Consider the following 23,512-nt stretch of genomic DNA (forward strand, 5'->3'; position numbering starts at 1 on the left):
GATTGCTAATATACCGATTTAAGTGAGGAAGGAAAGGGTTATGTCAGTGGAGTGGTTGGGCTGAGGTCAGTAGCTGGGGAGTGGAAAAGCTACGACTTGAACCGAGATGTTTCTCACCCACAGTCCTCTGCGCAAGCCTGGCGGAGCGGTAAAGTGATGGACATGGGCCGTGCAAGGACTATTGAAAGAGGAGGTAGCGAGTCACTTTAACAACGAGGGGAGGAAACAGAAACATGGCGGTGGCTTCCAAATATTCAGAAGGTTGCCCTCTGGAAGGAGGGTTAGCCTTGTTCTCCAAAGCCCCCAAAGGGTGGAAGTAAGGCGGTGGTGTGGAGGTAATAAGAGCACTTAGTGTTGGCTAACCACTTGCTGCTAGAAGCTCCCCTTGCTGTATGCATTCCTCCTCCAAACCCCGGGGGTGAGGGGCAGCCCTCTGATCATCCCCAGCGCACTGGCGAAGAACCACAGGGAGATAATGACCAGGAGCTCCCACTAGTCAGTGGCTGAGCCCGGGCTTAAGATCGGGCGCTTTCAGCCATTTCCCTCTGCTGCATTCCTGTTGGTAGATTTCTAATCAGCATAAGGGAAAATGCCCAAGTAACGAGAAGCTCCCAAAAAGGGAGTCCTCTGTCGGGGAGTCGCCCTTCACGGTGACAAATCCTGAGGGGCGGGGACGCTGGGCTGGATCCAGGCCTGATGACCATGCAAGGTGTCTTTGTGAAATTCTATTTTTCTCCTGTGCTCTTGAGATGAAACAAGTTTACTTTAGATTAATAGTCGAGGAAAGGGGGTGTTGGTGGTGGGTCTGGTGGTTCTTTATCGCTCTGTCAACCTGAATTCTGCGATAAGCTCCAAATCCAGTTTCTCTGAGATACCGTTTCTAGTTCAGTCATTTATGATAAGTTCAAGGATAGAACAATCCGTAGGATAGTTTATTGCTATAGCTTTGAAGCAGAACAGTTCCATTAGCAGGTGAAAATTATAATTCTATGCATATTTGAAAATAAAAACAAGACATTTGAAGGGGGAACAGAACCTAACAAAACCCTGTAATCATTATTACAGTGTAATGAACGACTCTGGTATCTCACCTTTGATAATTATACTGAAAGTTGAGAAAATTGAGATACTTTTTGGAAGCAGGATCAAAACTGTACCAGACTTCAGGATAAAGAAGGGGAAGAAAATCTTTCCTTACTCTCTGGAGCACTCGTGTTGGTCTCCTCCCTGCCCCCACTCCTGGCACACAATCACAGTTCTTAAGACAACCACGGTATGAAGAAATAAGGTTCTTGGAATATGTTTCTAGATCCGGAGTTTTCGACCTGTGGCCTTAATTTGTTGATTTATTCATTTGTTGGTGAATGAGGTCACATGGAAAAACTTTGTGGCTTGACTGTGTTGGTGGATACTTTTCTAAGCTCTGACTAGCTGACATTTTAGCTAGGTTAGCTAGAGGTTATTTATCTTTTTTTTTTTTTTTGGTTATTTATCTTTAATAACGACACGTTACGTTTCTGAACTCAGACACAGCAGCACCGTCTCCAGAGAGCCCCAGTCCCCAGGGACTGCATCGACACACGGCTGTCCTCATGTTTGCTGGAACGCTGCTTTGTCCATCCTCCCCTGCTGCCTTTCCTGGCCGCCTTCCTGGTCTCCGTGTCCTGTTGGCATGCTGCTCCGCTTTCATATCTGCCCTATCAGTTTTCATTCCAGTTCTCAGTCCTTAGGGCATTGCGTAGTAATTAAAAACTCAAAAGTGGAAGGAGTTTTATGTATGATTCAACTGAACTAACTGACCTTACTTCCTTGGTCCGGGGTGGGGGTGGGGAGGAGAAGTGAAAAACCAGACGGACCACATCACGGGTCGGGTGCTCACTAATCCCCCCTCAGCTGGTATTAGGAACCTTCTTTGTGCCCATTACCATGTTGGCACTGGGGACACCAGGATGTGGTCCTTTTTCCTTCAAGGAGCTCTAGCATAAACACTGTACTTACAAGGGAGGTGCTGTGGTAACGGGGAACCCCAGGGGGTTCAGCAGCTCCTACTGGGGGCAGGAAAGCGTCTCTGACCCGAGTCTTCAAGGACACAGGCTGTCACAGTGGTGGCAATGGCAGGTAGGTGTGTGTGACTAGTTCTGAAGGACTATGTAGGTCAGGACTCTGGGAAGAGACGAAAGCAGGAAGGTAGCCATGCTGAGGAGTTTGGACTGGATTTCGAGGGCAGTAGGAAGCCTTTGAGAGGTTTTTAGAGGGAAATAATGAGATGTAGTTTGTGTTTTTAAAAATACCACTTTGCTAGCGAGGTAGAGAATGGGTTGGCCATAGGGGAGCTAGGAAGCAGAGAGAGACGCTAAGCAGGTTGCAGGAATCCAGGTGAAAAAAGAAGGATCTGTGAACTAAGGCAGTACCGTGGAGAAGAAGCAAATACATTTCCAAGCCATGTTGAGGAGATGGGCTGCAAAGAATGGGGTCCTGAGCAACAGATGGAAAACAAGGGAGGAAGTCATGGACGTGGCTTGAGCGGGTCCAGGGCCCCTCGTCCAGATGGGGCTTGGGAGAAGGAAGGCCTCGTTTGCTTGGAGAATTACAAGGATACTGATTAATTCAATGGGGGGCACGATAAATTTGAGAAGCTTCAGAGACGTCCAGCGGAGGACGTCTAGAAAGATTGCCGTGGGGGAGGGCTGGGTCTCAGGCGGGGGGTGCCGAGGTACAGCAGTGGGTGGTCCCTTCCATGTCCCTTCCCTTTCTCAGAAGCCGCATTAAACAAACAGACCCACCTCTCATCTGCGGCACTCACAGTTGGTGGACATGTGAGACGTACTGACGTGACTTCGACCCCAGTGAGCAGAGGAATGGCGTCCCCGAGGTGAACTTGGGTTTCTTGCCAGGATTGTTCTTCTCTGTGTCGACCTTTCTTCCGAATGTCCCTCCCAAGCTCCTTGGGGTCCTTGGCGAGAATCTCAGTAACAAGGCTGTTGAGAGAGCATATTGGTAAGAAGTACAAAGGCACTTTACTCATTATTGCATCTTCCCGGTAACCCGGCCAGGTGTTGCTATTAATCGTCCCGTTTGACAGGTGCTGCAGTCGGTGGCAAAGTTGCGGATCCGACTCTAATTCCCATTCTCTTTCTGCGAAGTACGTGGCACTGACTTACAGGAAAACAGATCGGCCCGTTAAATCCTCGGATGCAGGTCGCCAGGGTTATTACTGAGGAAGAGATGTTTTAGGGCAGTGATGTGGCCCCAGAGGTGTTTCTCCGGAGCCACCCTCTCCTTGGCTCGCCCCAAACCGGTCCCACAGATGCGCCCCCGATTCTTCCCTCCTTGCCCCATGCTGACCACACTCGGACCTGGCCGATCCCGGGGCACCCCGTCCTAGGCGCCCCTTCAGACGCCGCCACTGGGGCCCTGCTTACAACATTCCCCCTTTCCACAGCCTTCCCTCCGCCTCCTCTCTTGCCCCCAGCAGCCAGAAAAGAGCAGCAGGAAGTGAGTCCTCTGCTCTGAAGCCTCCAGTGGTTTCTCTTCTCACCTGGAGTCCACTCTCTGACCTCCCAGGGCCCCCGTGTGCTGGCCTCTGGCCGCTTCCGTGACCCTGTCGCCGAGCACAAGCACTCCACTTAAGCCACCCTGACGTCGGGCCGTTCCTCGGACGCTTCCAGCACCTTCTGAATGCCACAGGGCTTTCACGGGAGCGGTTCCCACTTCCTGCCGTGGTGTCGCCCAGCTGGTTCCATGGGGGGTTCCCTCGCGCTCAGGCCCCTGCCTCTCTGTGGGGCCTTCCCTCTGGCCACCCTGGCCGAAACAGCCAACGCCGCCACGCTCTGCCCCTCGTTCGGCCTCTTTGTCCTCAGAGCACTCGTGCTGTTTGTTTGTTGGGATCTCCTGCACGTGAGCTCTGAGGGCTCAGGGCCTTTACCTGTGTTGCTGCTGCCGGAATAGCGCCCGGCCCGCAGCGTGCTCGTGGGGACTGGGGGAGCCGTGGAATGAGCGCCCGGAGGCCGTGGGCCTGCCGGGGAGGGACGGGAAGCGAAGCCACCACCGTGGAGGGACTCTGATAATGGAACAGAGTATCTTCACCTCCCCCAGCGCGGCGGGCGCTGCTGGCTCCCTGACTCTCCGCGTATGGAGAGAACCATGAACAGGTATCCGGAAACTTGCCCACATTTCCACGGTAGGATGCGGATTTATTGCCCTGATAAGGACGGCAACGGTTTTTTTTTCCCCTTCCTTTTTTTTTTTTTTTTTAAGATTTTATTCATTTATTTGACAGAGAGAGAGAGAGAGAACAAGTAGGCAGAGAGGCAGGCAGAGGGAGAGGGAGAAGCAGGCTCCCCGCTGAGCAGGGAGCCCGATGCGGGGCTCGATCCCAGGACCCCGGGATCATGACCTGAGCCGAAGGCAGCGGCTTAACCGACTGAGCCACCCAGGTGCTCCTTTTTTTCCCCTTCTAATACACAAATTACCAGCACAGATTTGCTGCCTAGTAACGGCATGGGGTCCGTGTCCTACCCATGCCCCCACTTCTGAATCTGGAGCTCGCTCTGGGGAGTGTCTGGAGCCTGTTGAAAGTGCCACCTGCTTTCGCAGGAAGAAGCGAGCTCTGTCTTCAGTGTGCCCTTAGATGGAGGTTTCCTTGTTGGAGATTTGAACCTAATGCCATCTTCGGTGCATTTTTCTGTTGCTCTTCCTACAGGATCTTCTACGTCTCTCATGATTCCCAGGACCTGAAGATCTTCAGCTATATCGCTCGAGATGGTGCCAGCAATACTTTCAGGTGTAATGTCTTTAAATCCAAGAAGAAGGTAAATGGACAGTCTTCGGTCATTTCTTATTTTCCTCTGACGGACCCAGGGTAACTCCCCTCCCCAACGTTGACCCATCCCCTGTTGTTGGAGAGGCAAGATTCGAGGTGTTTCTCTGCGTGCACGACATGGGGGAGCCTTCCGATTAGTCTGTCAGTGTCCCTGTGTAATGAAATTCCCCTTCAGTTTCATCCCCACTTTGTACTCTGTGACATGTGGACAACTGGAGAGATCTCGACCATCGGATGAGGGCTCTGGAACGGGACACGTAGATCACACCCGGAGTGATGCCCACCTTGGTGTGTGGTAGGCAAGAAGCACGGCCGTTGACTTAAGTGACCTTTCATCATAATTTTGTATATCGATCAGGGGCCTACAAATCATGACATGTGGAGTCTAGTGTAGACTCTGTGTGTGAGGCTGGTTGTCCTGGGTGGTTATTTTGGGGTCGTAACCTTGATGCTTGAGTAAATGCAACGTTGGCAATTTGGTAGATGCTTTTTCTATCATTTCTCCAGGAATTTAACACAAAACTGAGGTTAGAAACCTAGGGTCTAGCCCCGGCCCCACTAGAGCCCTGAGAAATATTATGTGGGTCACTCTCCCTAGTGGGTCTCAGCTTCCTTGTCTATATAAAACAAAGAGGAGAGTCAAAAGCAGAGTTTCCTAAAATGGCTCCTGGAAAATATTTACCATCCAAAATGTTCCGTGTTAAAACTCTCCTCCTTGAATTTGCTGGGAAGTCCTAAAGTTTGAGAAACCCCTTTAGCTCTGTTTAACCCAGCATTTCACAAAACTGTTTCAGCCATGGGATCATGTTTTTGCCTTGTAATCTGTGTAATATCCTAGGAACTATTTTTCTGCAGAAGAGATTTCGGGAAACGCTTTATTTATGCCTCTAAGATTCCTTACACGTCTGGTGTTCTGGCCATAAACCACCGAGCATGGCTTTCTGTGAGGACGACTTCCAAATCCCTTCCTGTGGACCCCTTCTTTGACGCCGTATGACATCGTATACTATAAAGCATCTTTAATAGATTTGTAGGGACCTTGTCAAGTGGGCCTAATAAGAATAATACATGACAGGGTCATGATTAGTGAATCTTATGTGTCCAGTACCCCCACCTTGGCTGTACAACGAGAATTCTGCTTTGCTGATTTAGCTTCTTCCTCTGAGGAGATTGGTGCCCTTGGCCACCTTTTCCCAGGCTTTTTAACGCAAATCATGGAATTTGGATGGAAGGAGCTAGAACTGGAAAGGTAGAAGGAAAATGCACAAGTTACCAGACTTCTAGATGATAGTACAGTGGAGCGAAATGTGTAAGTGGGGCTAAGTCGAGCCGCATACTGAAGAACTGATAGGAAGAGGAGGAGGGAGACGGGGGGAGAGATAAGCCAGAGGGGCAGTCGATGAGCACGGGGAGCTTGGGAGGGTGAAAGGCTCTTCTATAGCTTTGAGGTACAGGGGATCTGGGAAATGCAAAGTGTTCCTGACAATTAAGATTTGGATCATCTGTAATGTGCTTTGACAGGTGCAACTAAAGACTACAATCCCCTTTTAATTCATTTTGAGTGCCCAACTGTCCATCTGACTTCAGTTTTGTCCAGAGGCTGGACCACGTGGGCCTTGGGATTTACTAGAGCTACACATGGAACACTATAATTTACCAAGTACTGTAATATTTAATCTTGCTTGATCATTCTAAAACCTCTGTGAAGAAGTTAAGACAGGTAATTCCCCCCCCCCCCCCCAATTTCTCAGATGACTAAATTGAAGCTCAGAGAGATGAAATGACTTGCTCACAGTCCCATGAAGAGGCACTGGCCAGAGTCAGGGAGCCGGGCAGAATTTTGAGCAGGAAAGCCTAGGTAAAGGGTATCATTCATTCTATTTGCTTTGCCGTCAGATCTAGCAGATACAAACACAGTGGGGCCGTCCCATCCTGCCAAAACCTGGGAGTCGGAGAGCAGTGCCCACTGGGACTTTGACCGTGAAGCAAAGCACAGAATTGAGTTCTTATTACCCAGTGACAAAGGAGTGGTCGCCCAGCTCCCTCCCAGTTCGGCTTTTCCCATGTCTCCTAGCTCTCGGGGCTCGTTTGGATCTCTGGCTCTTCTATTTTCCGTGTCCCTTTTCCCCTCACCTCCTGAGGCTGGAATTCTCGGTGGAGTGGGTTCTCAGGCCCTTTGCTGGCCTGCAGCCAGGCAGCTGAAAGAATGGTGTCCAGACAGCCTGGGAGGCCTGCTGCTGCTGAACTGTGGGAGGAAGGGCCAATGAGGAGAAGTGAGTGTGCAGGAAAGCCCGCAGATGGGCCGGGCGGGGGGCCCTGCCTGCCAGGTTTCTCATGCTTATTCCGGTGAGCCTCTGGGGATGGTGACTTACTGTTGTGTAAAGCACTTCTGGTCTGGGGAGGTAAGAGTTAGCTTGGGAAAGAGTTTTAATTAGCCAGTCATAGGAATACCTATGAAGTGGTGGGGAGGGGAGGGAAGAAGGGGTGTGGGGAGGGACTCCATGCCCTGAAGAGACATGTCTTGCAGGGATGTTTGTGGAGCATTGGTGGTCAATCGATCAGGAGATCTCCTGACTGGTAGCCAGCAGAGCTGGCTGTTCTCCAGAGCCTTCGTGTTGATCATAGTGTAGAAAGACCTCCTATGAGCTCCTTGCCATGTCAGGGCTTTGGGGTATTGCTGTTCGGATCACACCATGGCCCATGTGGGCTCCCAGGGCCTGTTTCCCATGACAGGCTCCTCGTGTGGTTGTCGCCCTTCCCTTCCCGTTCACCCTGGGGAGCAGAGCTGTCTCTTCTGTCGGTTGAGAATAGGGGTCAGGCATCTCAGCTGTCCTGGTGGAGGGCCCCCGGCCTCACCCTGGCATGACAGTGATTCTGGATCTGTGGCTCCTCACACAGGTCGCTCACACATATAGCCAGTGTGGTTCTCCTCTTGGGCTCTTGTCAGGAGCTAGATAGCAAAAGATTGCGGGAAGCTAACCTAGCACCTGCTAGTCATCTAGGACTCCAGGTTACTCAAGTTCTTGCTTCATAGGAAGTCGTCTGTTTTGGTTACCTGCTATGTCCCTGCCGCTCTTCTAAACTTTATGTGAGTTATCTTATATCCTTCCTATGGCAGGTGTGTGAGATAGGTACTCTTACGCTCTTCATTTTCCAGATGGGAAAACAGAAGCTTAAGGGACATAAGTCATAATAAGTGGAACTTAACCCAAAGAGTCTGACTCTTAACCACTCCATTTTACTGGTTTCCATCAGGAAGTTGCATAACAAGGAGTTGCCTTGTTCTCCAAGACCTATTTGCAATGGGATTCTCCTGCCCTTGTCATTTGGGTATGGAGAGCTTCTTAACTCTGAATGACCCAAGTCACTCTGACACAGATTTTCCTTCTGGTGTTCCTCTCACTGTCTTTGTAGGATCGGTACTGACTCCATTATATAGTTGGGGAAGGAAAGGGCCCAGGGAAGTGGGTTGCCATTGGTCACACAGTGAGTCAACCATGCCACTGATACTGGAACCAGGCCTCCCGCCCCCTCGTCCTGAGCTTTGGCCACTAACCTCTGTTGTATGAAACTCCTAGAAGGAACATGAGCCTCTAGACTTGAGCTGCTCCAGCCACCAAGTGCGATGAAAGGCATCTCAGGAATGCGGGTGGTTGTGTGTGAAAGGATCCGATCGTCAGGAATGAGTTCTGTGTGACTGGGAAGGCTTGCCAAGGCTGGTGGTGGGCGTGTGTCTGCGGAGGGGATGTTTGTCCCCGCATCGTTCAGACTTCTGTGAGAAAGGAAGGCTGGGAGTGGGTCTTTTCCTCGCCCAGAGCATCCGGTGGAGACGTTTCCTAATGACCACGGCATTCTGCTTCCCCTCCTTGGGGGGTATAATGATAGTATTCATGTGCAAGGCCTCTGGCCTCTTGCGTGGTCTCTTGACCTCTCCTGTGGAGTGGATGTCGCCCTCCTGTCTTGTCCTCCCAGCCCTGGGAGAATGAGGCTGTCGGCCCTGATTAAGTGTGACTGTACTTAATAGCGCATCAGTGCGTGAAGTGTTGGTGATTAACAAGAGCCGCAGGAATCTCCCTGGTCTCTTCATGGGCAGCTCCTTGAAATCATTTTGCCTGCAATCACAGCTCAGTTGGTTTGGGTTAGGAGAAATTTCTTCCTCCTGTAATGCTGTCACCATCAGATGAGCGGCCACAGCTGAGAAGCCTCATGGTCCGTCCTTGAGTGCTTGCAATGGATTTTGAGCGATGATGACAGTCATGGGCTAAACAATAAGTCACTTGCCCGGCCAAGTTTACAATGAAGGAGAGGGAGGTCCTACACTCAGGGCAAGAGTCTGTTTTTTATGTCTTAAATGTTGGGGTGGTGGGATGGGGTTAGGAAGTCAAAATAGAGAAGCCACAGGTCTCTGAACTCATCTGGTCCAAACCTCTCTGTTTATGGATGAGGAAATCGGCTCCTGGAAAGGTGAGTTAACTTGCTCACGGTCACCTGGGTGGTTACTGCCAGTACCGAGTTTATAACCCAGCCTTCTTTCCTCTATGGTCCTGTGGTTCGTGGACTAGCAGAGTACAAGGAAGAACCCAGCAGTCTACTGGAAATTTTAAGATCCCCTATGTCCTGTCGATGTCAAAAGTCCTACTCACTTTGAAACTAAACTTTCCCCATAGTGAGCAATATTCTGGTGTCCCAGGCATTGCCTCAATCAAATTATAGATCAAGACCATTCCATACCTGTTGGACAGAATCCCCACCCATATCCCGTTTCAGAGCCTTCATACCTTGGATCTTCCTCTGTGTAGAATTCCAAATATATTTTCTTGCTTCAGCATTGTGAATTCTGTACACTGCCGTCATTTGATAGATACAAGCTTAAATCTTTTATAACAGTTTGAAAAAGGGGGGGGAAGCACATTAAAGAAACATGACCTTCAGTTCTATTTTTTTGTTGCTGAGGCTGGTAGCTCAGGTCAAGGTAAGGGCACTGGACTTTATTGCTGTGATAGATGAGAAGAATTATAAACCCAGGAGCTGTCCTGGAATTGACTTAGTGGACTTCAGTCCCCTGGGATTCAGAAGTACTCAGCAGACAGGTCTCAAGTGTGGGGTGCGGAGGCAGTAGATGAGAGTGGAGAAGAGAGAGCTGCAGACTAGGGAGGAGTGGGCACCACGTTTCCCTCTTCTTACTGTTGCCTTTGCCATCTTCATCTTCATGATGAGCGCCTGCGCATCCCTTTCCTTACTTACCTGAGGACTCCTTACGTCATCTCCAGGAATTGTGAAATACAGCTTTTTCCAGGACAGTGAAACGCGGAGCAGCGCCCAGGGTCATTCCTTAAGTCAGCTGCGGAATCAGACGAATATCTACCATTCTTCACGTGTATGTCGCACTCGGAAGATTCTCCACGTCTACAGCGCCAACCGACAACGGGGTCCCCTAACATGGGAACAGAAGATAAAATCATGACCGACTATAATTTTTCCCTGGATCAGTGAAATACAGGGGCATCACCTTTTGTTTTCTGTCTTCCTGAAGGTACCACTGAGACTCTCGTGTGCTTTTGAGCAGCCACCCACTCTCATGGAGAACATGGCCTTAGTTCATGGTGGCCGGTGCAGTTCACCGGGTACCCCTTAGGCGTGTCGTTGGTACCCACAAGAGGACAGCCGTGGGTTGTGTCTTGACCTCTGTGCTGGACGGAAGGATGGCCTTGGGGGGTGGTGAGAGGGAGGGAGGCTTTGTCAGCACGAATAAGTAGAATGGTCTAAAGAAGCATTTCTGGGTGTCATGACAGTAAGTGGTACAAAGTTGTAAGACCACTTCCTTTCCAGGCCTGTTTCACAAAATTGCCTGTAATCGGCACTCTCCTGAGCTGCCGTGGTCCCCATCTGTGGCTGAGAGCCACTCCGAGAAGTTAGATATTCCTTCCCAGCTTTGAAAAACATCAAAGCAACCACAGCCAGCCTAAGCTTGACAATTCAAAGCCCACAGATGCTTTGGGACTGCTGATGGAAAGTGGCTTTTGGACAGAAGATTTGATCCATGTGGCCAATTACTTTCAGGGGGCTTTTGTGAGACTAAACTGGATTTGTCCAGAAATAGTGCAGTATAGGGATGCTTTGTAAAAATCTAGCAAATTCCAGAGAATGGCCAGGTTCTGGAACTGGAGAAGGCCGCCTTCCCAGCGTGCCGCTTGTGTGTTCTGCTCTGTGCCTGGCTGCCTTCACATCTTTTCATCTCCCCTTTGATTTCCAAAGGCCTGTTTGTGGTCATGAGGTGTGAGCAGCTCCTTGGGACCCATGGGGACCTATGGAAAGGGTTCTTTTGAAAGCTGCTTTTAGTGAAGAGTCCTCCCTCGTGGGCTTAGACATGGTGTATGAACTATCAAGTCTTAGCACATGTGAGCCCTGCATTCCCGGGCGGCAGGCAGAACCGGTTTTCTTGCTTGCAAGGCCAGAAGGCCTGGTCCCTGGGCGGCGCAGGCCCAGCCAGCAGGAACCAGCATGGCTGTGCAGATGGTACCAGCTGGGGGAGGGATAGGCCCCGCCTGGTGCGGGTTGGCCTTGTATGGGAATCCGAGCCGAGCCGTCTTCAAGTCATTTCCCCCAAAGGGGTCCTTATATGGGAATCCACTAAAAGTAGACTTCCCACTGGTGAGGGGAGGCAAGCCTGAAAGGTCAGAGGGCACCTGAACTCACACAGCCATCTCTGAGAATTGGGAGCCATCCGGCGTCTTCCAGCTTCTAGAGTGCTGAGAAGAGAGGCCACTTCTCTCACGTGTTTCCAGTCCTCCTGTAAAGCAGGTAGCAGGGTAGCTTGATTGCGTGTTCAAGTTCAGAGGGCTCCTCATGGAACGTGCCACTGTGCCCTTTTACTGCGAGTGGAAATACGACCTCCATTCGAGGGGAGTAAAGCACAAATTGAAAGGAAGCCACTTAGCAGCGAATGTGCAAACCTAGAACTCTAATCCGACAGCTTCTCGTGGTGGAAATCATCACACAGGCACAGACCAAGCATCATCTGGCCGGCGGCTTCTCCTCTGTTACGCGCTGTGGGGAGAGAGGGTGGTTTAGCCTTTCATTTTTCATGCTCACATACGTAGTCAGAGGCAACTCCCTTCATATCTTTCTGTTGTTGATAAAGTAAGCCCAGCCATTCCTGTTTATTTTCTGTCTTCATTGCCTTTCGGCACTAAAACCTGTTGGTGAGCACTCAGGGTATGCCGAGCAGTGTGGGAGGTGCTCTCTCGCATGTTAGTCCTACAGGTAACCCTCCGGGTGGTGGAGGAGAGGTCGTAGACCTCACCGAGTCACCCCTTCAGGTGGCGTCACAGGCAGGCATAGAATAGCTGTCAAGAAGGGCGGGTAGGAAGGGGTTGGGGGCCTGAGGCGAGGAGGTGGGGTGCCATTTCCAACACGGAAGGCGGGACCAGTGAGCCTAATAAAGTCCGCATTTCCTGCCTCTTCAGGGAATCCGAGGTGAGGGTCAGCTGCTTACGATAGTGAGTGTACTAACGTGTGAACATGAAGCATGGAGAAGACTAAGCATTAAAACCAGCCCACTTCCTTCTCACCATTTTGGGCTTGTAAATAGTTGGTTGCAACTGGTGTGCATGTCCCGTACGTTTGTCCTTGATAAAGGTGGCAGAGATGTGAGCCACAGTCTGGGTTCTTCAGAGGTCAGTCCTGAGTGTGTTCCATGGCCCAGCTTGGGATGCAGGAGAAATGCAGGTCCTCTGAGAAGTCATTTCCTCCTGGATCGAAATCTGAGTGCTCCCTTTCAAAGAGAAGATGAGAAATCCTGTCCCTACCCCTGTCTAATCCTATAGATTCAGGGGCACCTGTGTGGGGAGCTTTCGACTTCTAACATCATCCTCACAGCTAGTTAAGGAAAGTACCTGTGGCTTCCAGGGATGGTGGAATTTGTCACCTGTCCTCCTTGGGGGAACCTGAGATTCTATAGCAACAGACGCTGTGGTGAATGTGGAGCTTGGCTAGGTAGGCACAGCTGACCCGGAGTCAGATCATCCAAAATGTGACTAATCTCAGACGCAGGCATAGGGGGACAGCCATGGTTAAATAAACTGCTGTCAGTGGTGGTGGTGTGTTTGGGGACCCCAGGGGACAAGGAGCAGTGAGCTGGGCTCACCCAGCCTGTAGCTTGCCCTTGACTCAGTCTTTGGAAGACAGTGAAAGCGGACTGAGGATGCAGTTGGTCAGCTATCCACTTTGGAGGCCAGGCCCTGGGGACCGTGGTTGTGGTTCTTCCTCAGAGCCTGTGTGGGTCCCTTAAGAATGTAGGGGACGAGGCTTCTTTGTCCTGTGTCCTCTTCCTCTCCAAGTTAAGGAGAGCTAGACTCAGGCTCTGTTCTTGGGCTGTTAATAGAAGCAGTTAAATAGCTCCTCAGCCCCCCACCTCCAAGCCAATAAAGAAAGAAAGGAGGAAAAACAGCAAAGAGAAATAGCCACGGAACAGACCCAAGGGAGCGATGTCTTTAGAGTGAGACTGGGAAGGCTCTCCTTAGTTAAGCTTGCTGCCAGTGGTGTTCCAGGGGACTTGGATTCCGGGCTTCGCTGGCTCTGCTGTTTAGATGGCGACTTCCCGGCCCCGTCTCCCCACCACCCCTGGTCTGCTGGAGACTCACCATTTCCAGCAGGAAAGAAGTGATGGCTGAGTTGCTCTTCATGTGGCGAACCTGTTGAACATTTGATTGTGGTTGGCAAAGGAGTCGGAAGGATCTCGACCACTTTTGTTAAACCTGGGAGGATGAATTGGGCTAAGTCCAGAATTGGGGTATTAGCTGTCTGTCCTTCCAGTTGGCTTATTGTTACAGAACCGTGGTGAGTGTCTATTTTCTGGGCCATTTCAAGAAGAAAACTATCTCCGCACTCCTCTTGGTGAGCGTCTGGACGTCAAAGCCACGTTAGATGTTTCCATCTCTTTCCTTTGCCGGCCTCATGGGTTTCTGTCCCCGAGGCCCCGGCACGTCCTCTCCCATCCCTGGCCCTTCTTGTGTCCTTGCAGAGGGTCCCCATGCCCCACGCCCTTCACTTGCTCTTTTCCTTTCTCCTTCCCAGAGCCAAGCTATGCGAATCGTGCGGACGGTCGGGCAGGCCTTCGAGGTCTGCCATAAGCTGAGCCTCCAGCACACGCAGCAGAACGCAGACGGGCAGGAGGATGGAGAGAGCGAGAAGAACAGCAGCTGCTCGGGGGACCCAGGTAGGCATCTGGCAGGTGCAGGCAGTGGGCGTGGATGGACAGGAGGTGGTGGTGGCGGCAGAGGGTGGGGGGCACCCAGCATGGGGCCACAGCTCCCCCCACCAAGTCCCAGGCAACCAGTCCACTTAAAAAACATTTTCTCTCTCGAGTCCAAATTTTCTTTAAGGAACACGTGTGGCTTTCCTAATAGAAAATTAAAGATGTTTATCGAACAAGGAAGCGCTTGAGTGGCTGATGCTACCAAATCTGACCCCCAAGAAAACTTCAATACAAAAGCACCTTCATAAAACAGATGAGAAAGAAGATAAAGTTTATAATTACCTTAATAGCTTTTTTCCTGTTTTCTAAATTCTGTAGTCCTGTGAACCTTCCATGTGGACATTTTTCCAATACCTCTCATTTTGAAGTGTCAGGAAACCTGAACATCTTTTACAAAAATGCGAATTCTCCTGTTCATCTCTCGCTTTAACAGGACAATACAAATTTCTGATGGCAGAAGGGTCACAATGGAAAGCTATTATATTCAGAACCTGGGGGACACAGATAAAGCAGTGTGCAGAGGAAAATCCAGAGGTTCGACTGTTTATGTTAACAGAGAAGCAATCGTGAAAATCAAATTAGTGAAGCATCCAACTCAGGAAGTCAGAAAACAACAAAGTAAAATCTCACGCTGCAAAGGGCTTGAGAACGCAGACGGTTGGTTTTCCTTCTGGCAGCACCAGTCCCTGGCTGTGTGATCTGGGGCAAATTAATAACCTCTCTGGGCCTTAGTGTTCTCTTTGGAAGAAAACAGGAATAAAGTCGTGTCCACCGCATAGGATTATTGTGACCACAGATGAGCAGATACATGTGAAACGCCTGGTACATAGTAAACACCAGATACATGTTAGCTGTTAATATTGTAACAGAAATAAGGAAAAATAAAAAAGCAAGAACAGAAAAATTTTCTGGAAAAGGTGAGTGATGACAGATGAGTGGCTTTGTAGACATAAAAACATAAAGCTATACTAGGTAAAACTGTACCATCACATGAACGCGTCCCTGGGTAGATCAGAATAGAAAGCTTAGACGTAGACCCAGACACATACAACATGTGATATTATTCTAGATGTTGCTGGGAAGGTATTTTTCAGATGAGATTAACACTTTTTTTTTTTTTTAAGATTTTATTTATTTGAGAGAGAGGGAGGGAGGGAGAGCACTGAGGGAAAGGGAGAAGCAGACTCCCTCAGCCCCGCTGAGCAGGGAGCCCGACGTGGGGCTCAATCCCAGGACCCTGAGATCATGACCTGAGCCGAAGGTAGACATTTCACCGACTAAGCCACCCAGGCGCCCCGAGACTGACATATAAATCCGAGGCTTTGGGTAAAGCAGAACACCCTCCATAATGTAGGTGGGCCTCAACCAATCAGTTGAAGGCCTTATTAGAACAAAGGGGGATTCTGCCACTAGATCACCTTTGGACTTGGACTACAACTCTTCCCTGGGTCCCTAGCCTACCCTACAGATTTTGGACTTGTCACACCTCCACAATCACATGAGCCAATTCCTTAAAATCAATATGTCTACGTGTAGTTCCCTGATACAGTTTCCATCACTCTGCAGGGCTGTATCCTCATTTACACAAGGAGGAGAGAGGCTCTGCTGGGATGCCAGTAGGTTATGTAGACAGCACATCCGTTCCGTGCTGGACCTCCTTAAGATACACCCTCAGGTCTTTGACGTCTTAAACTTTGAAGAAACTATACTAGAATGATGTTTCTTTTTTTAAGATTTTTTAATTTACTTATCTGAGAGAGAGAGAGAGCCAAGAGAGCACAAGCAGGGGGAGTGGCAGGCAGAGGGAGAAGCAGGCTCCCCGCTGAGCAGGGAGCCCGATGTGGGGCTCAATCCCTGGACCCTGAGATCATGACCTGAGCTGAAGGCAGACGCTTAACTGACTGAGCCACCCAGGCACCCCTAGACCGATGTTTCTACATGTAGAACATCATTTATGTTACATTTTGGGGAGCAGGGTATGCAGAAGAAGCCAAGTAGCTGAGGTCTCGTGTATATTAATGTTATTCGAGAAAACGATCACCAAGAAGGTACTAAGGAGAGAGGTGACATGGCTGGCGGGCCTGTTATTTCCATGCTGACCGTCCGCTACAGCTGGAGGGCCACAGCCACGTTGGTCTCGACCCATAGCCACTGTCCCCGTCACCGTCACCAGCTCTCTGCTTAGCCCGCCAGTCTCACCCCGAGACCTCACTCCCGTGATTCCACCTGCTGCCTGCCCCAACGGCCATCATTCTGAATAACATTTCCTTTTCCTCCAGCTTTCTTATTCTAAGAATATGGTGTATTACTTGTAACCTACAAAATATGTGTTGATCAACTGTTACTGATACGGCTATTAACAACAGTAGGCTATTAGTTACATTTTGGGGGCATCAGAAGTTACATGTGGATTTTCAACTGCATGGGGTGGTCGGTGCCCTAATCCCCGTGTTGCTCAAGGGCCAACGGTACAGTACTCTAAATACATATTACAGAGTAGCTAGTTCTGTGGCTCTGAGTCGAAAATGCATGACCTACCCCATCTAGGCAGTGCGGGAAGGAGACAGGAGGGTCTCTCGAGTCCCGTGGTCTTAGGGCAGGTCTGAGTTCAGTGATGAATTAGGATGCCCTCCCATCACAGCGTTTACCCTGAAGGCAAGCCTACTTAGATACTTAGAGTACTAGCGTTTGGGATGCCGCAGATCTGGGATGGGAAACCTTTCTCCCTCAAGGAAAGCTGCTTAGTGCCCGGCCCCATTTCCCTTGCTCTTTAGGGCCCCACCTGCTTGCTTACGGGCTGTTAAACCACTGGGAACGCGTCTCTTCTGTCCGTAAGGGCCTCCCCCGGAAGCATTTATTGACTGCAGTGGGATTTTCGTCTGTAATGGGGGACCTCGAAGCACCAGAGTGGAATTGTTGGTTGTGTGTGTGCGTGCGTGCGTGTGTTGTTATGAGGATGCTCACGTCCATGCTCGGGAGCTTTCCGTTCAATGCCGTGTGTACCTTTGTCCCGGCGCCGCCCCACGTGACGTGGCAGCAGGCCCGTGACGGCATAGGGGAGACCTGCGTGCGCGCTGTCTTTGATGTCTTGTCCGCCCTTTACCCTCTGGGTTCCAGCAGTGCTTTTAAGATGGCATCCACCTTCACTGTCCCCTCAGTGCCTGCCTCTCTTTCCTCCCTCATTCTTTCCACCGGGCCCTACCCTCGGGGAGATTTATCTTCGGTATCTTTTGGCAGCAACCGCCTTGGGCAGCCTTGGGCGCGTCCCTGGAGCTCAGAGCCAGGTGGGGCCAGGGCTCCTGCTCCGCCCTCCCTGCTCTGCCTTGTGTGGTTTCTTTGACTCCTGGAGAGGGTTTCCTGGGCGAGATCCCGTTCCCTTGGAGGCCTCCTCCTCCTCCCATGGCAGCCATCCAATGTGGGGAAGGGCTTGGAACGCTTGGGAGGAATAGAGCTTCTTGAAAAGAAAACTCTGGCCATCTAGACAGTGAGCAGCGGGTTGGGGGGAATATTTATTTTGCGTACGCGTTATATCCGCTGCTCACTCTGAACAGCGAGCAGGCCGCTGACCCGTTCCGTCTGCGCCCCCACCTCCCCCTTCTCCAGCCCCGGCGACCGCCGCCCCATCGTCTGTCTTTCCTTGGTTTTAGTGCCCTCCTTCATTCCACAGATGTTCATCTCGCCCCCCCCCCCCCCCCGCCCGACGTGCCAGGCTCAGTTCTGGGTGAACTGAACAAGACAGGTCCCCGATGGCAAGGAGCTGGCTTTCAAAGTTGGGGGTGGGGGTACGAACCCATGACAAATACACCAGATCACCTGGAGTGTGTAAGTGAAGACAGTGATGGGGGGTGTGGGGGACTGCAGGTGGAAGTCGCCAGCCTGGGGGGAGGCAGGGTGACACCACAGTGGTTCCGAGCACTGGGCCTGGAGCCCCAGCGCCCGCCTTCCCAGCTCTGTGCCTCAGTTTATCTGTCAGTGCCTGGACCTCCTGGAGGGTGGTTCTGAGGATAAACGATTTATACGGGTAAAACACTTAAATTAGTGCCAGGAAGGTAGTAAGTGCTATTTAAATTACAGCTGTTACCAGTGCAGTTTTGAGGCCAAAAAGTGGCCATGTCCAGCACTTCGTGACTGAGCTAATTAACTCGTATTCTTTTTTTTTTTTTTTTAAAGATTTTATTTATTTATTAGAGAGAGAGAATGAGAGAGAGCACATGAGAGGGAGGAGGGTCAGAGGGAGAAGCAGACTCCCCGCTAAGCAGGGAGCCCGATGTGGGACTCGATCCCGGGACTCCAGGATCATGACCTGAGCCGAAGGCAGTTGCTTAACCAACTGAGCCACCCAGGCGCCCTAACTCGTATTCTTTTTTGAAACCATTTTATTACTGTATCCTCGACATGTGACAAGTTCTGCATTGACCCAGAAACGCCTCTCCGTTGAGCCCCTGATGCTGGCCCATCCCCGGGAAACCAGCCGTCCACAGGTCCATCCCTTATGTTCCCCAGGGCCACCCTGCTGCTTGTCCCCAGCTTCTGCCCCGTGGTCGGTGTCGTCATCCCCTGCCCCCCGCCCGTCCAGGATTACCCTTCACTTGCTTCTCCCTGAGCACCAGGCCACCAGGGCTGTCTCTCCCGAGGGGTCACCTGAGTCTTCCGTAGCTGCTGGCTTCTTCCCCACTGTGGACAGATAAGGTCAAGCCTCTCTCATCGTCAAAACAAAACCAAATCCAGCCTTCCTTGCCCCTGCGTCTCCCCCAGCCTTATCTCTACCTCATCGTTCAGCTTCTTGCCAGATTTATCTGCGCTCATATAGCTTCTTCCTTGTCCCTGCATCCTGGCCGTTATCCCTCCAGCCTCCAGCGATGTGGTATCTGCTGCCTGCCAGCCCTTCCGGAGACCACCAGTCAAGGTCACTGAGGCCCCTAGCTAGCAACCTGAACCAGCCTTTCTGTGCCGAGTTCACCACGGGGCAGGAAGCACTCGCCCCGCCCCCACCCCACCCCAGCTTCTGGGGCACCACCCCATATGCACGCACAACCTTTTTTTTTATCTGCTACTTGCTTTCCAACATCCTTTGCATTTCTCCTGGGCTCGGTCCCTGTGCTCTTTTCTGACTTCCCCCGTGGTCTCGACTGATGTTTATTTCCAGACCAGATCTTTTTCCTGAACTCTCCAACAGCTGATGGGTATCTCCACTTGGTTGTTACAGACCCTGTGATTCCAGCAGGTTTAAAACTCCGTCTTACCCACAACCCTGCTCCTCCCGAAATTTCCCTAAAGGGCACCAGTCCCTACCAGGTCACCTAAATCAGAAATTTCAAAACTCATTTTACGCATATTCCTCTCTCCCTCCCTCCCTATTCCCACCGCTCTATCTCCCCCCACTACCGTTAGTCTGTCACCCTGTCCTGTGATTTCTGTGCCCTGAAAACCTTTCATATCTGTTCTCCTCTGCTACTGTGACCCTCTTAGCGTAAGCCCTCCTGTTTCTCACCTGGAGTGTTGCTTTCTATCTTGTCCCTTCTAGATCTGTCCTCCACATCATTTCTAGGGTGAAATTTGAAAGGATGAAAACCCTTTGGTATTACTCACCTGCTTTCAGTCCTTCAAGATAAGATCCTGACTCTTCCTGGTTGGGTCCCTCCATACAGAGCCGTTGGCAGTGAATACCTCTGTATCTTTTCCCCCACCTAGAACGCCTTCCCAGCCCTCCCCTCCCCAGGACTGCTTCCTCACCTGCCTTAGCTGGTACTCCTTCTCCAGGTGTTCTCCCCTCTGCACGGGTTACCCCCTGCATCCGGGATAGCTCCCTCTGAGGGGACACGGCCTCCTGCTGCATCCATGGTCTCTGGTTCCTCCATCAGGCTGGGGAAGCCTTGAAAACACAGTCCAATCTCGTAAGTTTCCCGGTTTTGCTAGAAGGTTTCTCTTATCGTTTCTGGTCCTTGAAGCTTCTTGATGCCAGGAAAGTTGCAAATACGAGATATTCCCCCCTTGTCTGTCAGGACCTGAGGATCCGCTGTGGGTCCGCCCTCTAAATCTTGCCTTATCCGATATGCTAACAGGCATGGCATCCAGAGCATTCTGTCTACCCCAGCTTTACCCTCCTTGTTCTAACAGGTCTATTACCATCCTGACTTTCACCCATTAGCCATCGTCCAAGTTCAGGACTTCAGAGGTGATCATCAGAGAGCCCATGGGGTGGCAGGAAGTCCTTCAGAAAGCAGGTCCTGTGGCTTGTGACTCCCCTTCCTCAGCCTTGGTTTGGGGAATGGCCGAGAAGTCTGTGACTCCCTCAGAAACAGAGCAAGAACCCGAGAGAGTTTCTGATCCCTCCAGGCTTCTGGCCTGGGCATCTCCAAACGCTTTGTGTCCTTGGTATTAGGGACTCCAGGAATGGGGGTCGGGGGGGGCAGCCTTCTTCTGTAGCCCACTCCTCTGTTTCGCTGACCTATCGTGACACTCTTTCCTTTGTTAGTGTTTACTGAATACCTTCTCCGTACCAGAGCCCTGGGAAACATGAATGAGACCCAGCCCTGGCCTCAAGACTGAGGGGTTTGCGGGGGTTGGACTAGAAGGCCAGGCACGCCCAATCCCAGGTGTCAAGTATGCCAACAAGTGGATGCACAGTGCTGCGGGACTGAGCCTCTCCTGGGGACTGGGGGAAATCATTTCTGCTCAAAACACATGCATTTCACCCTGTTCATCTCCACACTGGCCCAGAGAACCGATGCTTACAGTCCAGCCCATCCACCTGTGGAGAAGTAGGCACGAGTTCTCCGTCCGCCCTCGTCTCACAGGCTAGCCCTCCCGACCATCAGGAAGGTCACTTCTGGGCGCAGGGGTGTGGTGGGAAGCAGCCTGCTCTGTGTCCCCGCCTGCTGCCTCACAGAGGAGCAGAGCCACTCCGCCAGGCCCTGTCCCAGGGCCGTGTCCCAAGTCCTGGAGCAGCCAGGAGGAAAACCAAGCACCCTGTTGGCTTTCTGAAAACCAGGCTTGCTTCCCCAGTTGACTCACGTGGTTTGCATAGGAAGACCTGTTAGAACTATTTGTTCCAGGGGCACCTGCCTGGCTCAGTTGGTAGAGCACGCAACTTTTGATCTTGGGGTGGTGTTCAAGCCCCATGTTGGGTATAGAGATTACTTAAATAAATATTAAAAAAAACAAAACAAAACTATTTGTTCTCCGAGGCAGGCCCTCAGACAACTAAGGCCTGGCTGCTCGGGGAGGGAATTGGCTCTCTGTATTTCCTGCTGACGTGAACCTCTTCCATTTTACATGTGGTGCTTGGTCTCTGAAATCTTTTAAGAAATCTTATTTGAGTACAGTAACAATGAGCTTAATTTCAGATGTAGAGAAAGAAAAATACTTCCCAGGAAATGCCCAGGAATGGCCAGGTTTTTATAGAATCAAGAAATAAGAACAGGGAATGAAGGAAAATAAGAAACAGCAGGACTTCCACACACATGCTGAGTGCAGCCGCTGTCTTCAGGGGGAGGTGAAAAGTGGAGTGTGGGCAGACTGGAGAAGACTTGAAACCCAGCCACCCCCTCTGTCACCCTTCTGTCCCCACTGCTGCCTCCTGCAGGCCCCTTTCCTGACTTCTGTGCTTGGTGACAAGGTCAGAGTCCGGCTCGCCTTGGAGGGGTAGAGGGCTGCCCCCGTCTCAGATGGGGCCTCAGGTCTCCTTGCCCTCATTCTTCTGTCACGTGCCCTTTGTCCATCTAACTCGGCCTCTGATTTTGCTGTCGGAGCTGAGGCCCTGGGAGTGGGGCCACTTACCCCTGGTCTGACAGCCCGCCAGGGGCACGGCTGGGGAGCCCCCATATTGCTGGACTCCCAGTTCAGGGCGCTGTCCCTGGGTGGATTCCACTCCTGAGCTCAGAGGAGGTCGAGGTGACAGTTACCCCCTCCCTTCTTGAGCCCCTGCACCCCGTCAGCATCGACCTCATGCCAACCTGGCAAAGCAGTGGCGTCCAGCCTCCAGGAAACTTCGTTTTTGTTTCTGGACTCTGAAGAGATATTAAATAGGAACATCTCCCCGGTTGGGGAATGAAGGGCGGGTGGAGAGGTCAGGAAGCCAGTGCGCTCTCTGGGCCTGACGTGGCTGAATGTGAAGTGCCAGGAGGGGAGGAGGACCTCGTTCTTGGCGGCGCCCTGCCCTTCCCTCTGTCGCCCTGCAGGCCGCCAGCTCCCTGGAGCCGAGAGGGCCTCCACGGCCACCGCGGAGGAGACGGACATCGATGCAGCGGAGGTCCCGCTCGCGGGGAATGATGTCTTGGAATTCAGCCGAGGTGTGACAGACCTTGATGCTGTCAGGAAGGAAGGAGGCTCCCACCCGGACCCCAAGGTAGGTGGGAGGCGGCGCATCGCACGGTCTGCATGCACACGGCCTCCGGGAGCAACACGGGCTGTGGCCTCAGCCACTGTCAGAGGCACGTCCTCGCCCGTGCGGGGTCAGCTTCGGTGACAGAGCAGGTTTCCTCTCCTCTGGGAGGGGCCGATTGCCGATGCCGCTGGCTTACGCCTGACGAGCGTCGCACTCCAGGGGCCCCGCCGTGCTCCCTGGCCGGGCTCCCTGGCAGTCCTGCCCCCCGTGGCTCCACATCCCAGCCTGGTGCCTGCGCAAAGCGAATCCTCACGCGCCACGACGGATCCCCGGAGCGGAGTTCGCTCTGGCGGCCTCCGCCTGCAGGTAGCGACTGCTGGGGCGCGCCCACACGCCGGTGCCGCTGAGGCTGGCTCTTGGCCCCTTGGGGGTTACAGCCTCGGGCATCATCAACTCCAGCCTCACGTCTTACAGCTGAGATGACCGGGCTCCCAAGGAGTTCCTGGTAGAAGCCAGACCGGGACACTAAGAACTTGGGAGCACATTCCAACCTGAAGACGCAAGGGAAAAGCCAGGAGGAGAAGGCTGAGAAGCAGGCCTCCCCTTCGACTCCCCGCATCCTGGCCGCCTCGCCTTCCTGTTGGGCGTCGGCCTTTTCTGGTGCAGGTCAATGGGCGGCTCATCGGGAGAAGCCTGTCTCCAGTCTGGAGGGCGGTGCGGGCCCATCGTCGGCCTGACATTGTCCTGACGTCATGTGCCCGCCGCAAACCGCAAGAGCCATGGGTCAGTGGGTGCCTCCCTCCCTCCTGTCTGAGGAAGGGCCAGCAGCAGAGCTCCCAGACGCAAGACGTCTCTCCCTGAACTTGCTTTATGGATCACATAAGCCATCTTAGTGACAGTTCCCACCTGCCAGGAGGGAGGCCGAGGGGGACGGCACAGAAACCACGTTCAGCCTGCAGAGAGGGTCTGTCCAGACTAGCGGCTCTCCCTGCGAGGCAGGGCCGGCTGGAGTGGCCCCCCTCATGCAGCCCTGGAGGAGGGAGCCCTGGGGACCCAGCAGAGTGAAGGTGGCAGCTTCCCCCTTCCCGGTCTCGTAACGGGGTGGTGG

General features: G+C 52.1%; 1 protein-coding gene across 9 annotated transcripts in view; it reads left to right on the forward strand.

Moving 5' to 3' along the window:
* Positions 1 to 23,512, forward strand: part of LOC123845890 (carboxyl-terminal PDZ ligand of neuronal nitric oxide synthase protein) — a 277,659-nt gene that overhangs the window by 227,733 nt on the left and 26,414 nt on the right. For 7 of the 9 annotated variants that reach the window (XM_064593819.1, XM_064593818.1, XM_064593820.1 and 4 more), the window contains 3 exons: positions 4,703 to 4,811; positions 13,898 to 14,039; positions 22,259 to 22,425. In XM_064593819.1, coding sequence (XP_064449889.1) covers positions 4,703 to 4,811; positions 13,898 to 14,039; positions 22,259 to 22,425 — 418 coding nt within the window. Of the gene's footprint in view, positions 1 to 2,773; positions 2,998 to 4,702; positions 4,812 to 10,215; positions 10,356 to 13,897; positions 14,040 to 22,258; positions 22,426 to 23,512 lie in introns of those variants that run through there. The other 2 variants (XM_064593821.1, XM_064593822.1) reach the window with 2 other exon arrangements.

The sequence above is a fragment of the Mirounga angustirostris genome, unplaced genomic scaffold, assembly GCF_029215605.1.
Source record: "Mirounga angustirostris isolate CCGP_5_RB_7025 unplaced genomic scaffold, mMirAng1.0.hap1 SCAF_6, whole genome shotgun sequence".
NCBI classification, from domain to species: domain Eukaryota; kingdom Metazoa; phylum Chordata; class Mammalia; order Carnivora; family Phocidae; genus Mirounga; species Mirounga angustirostris.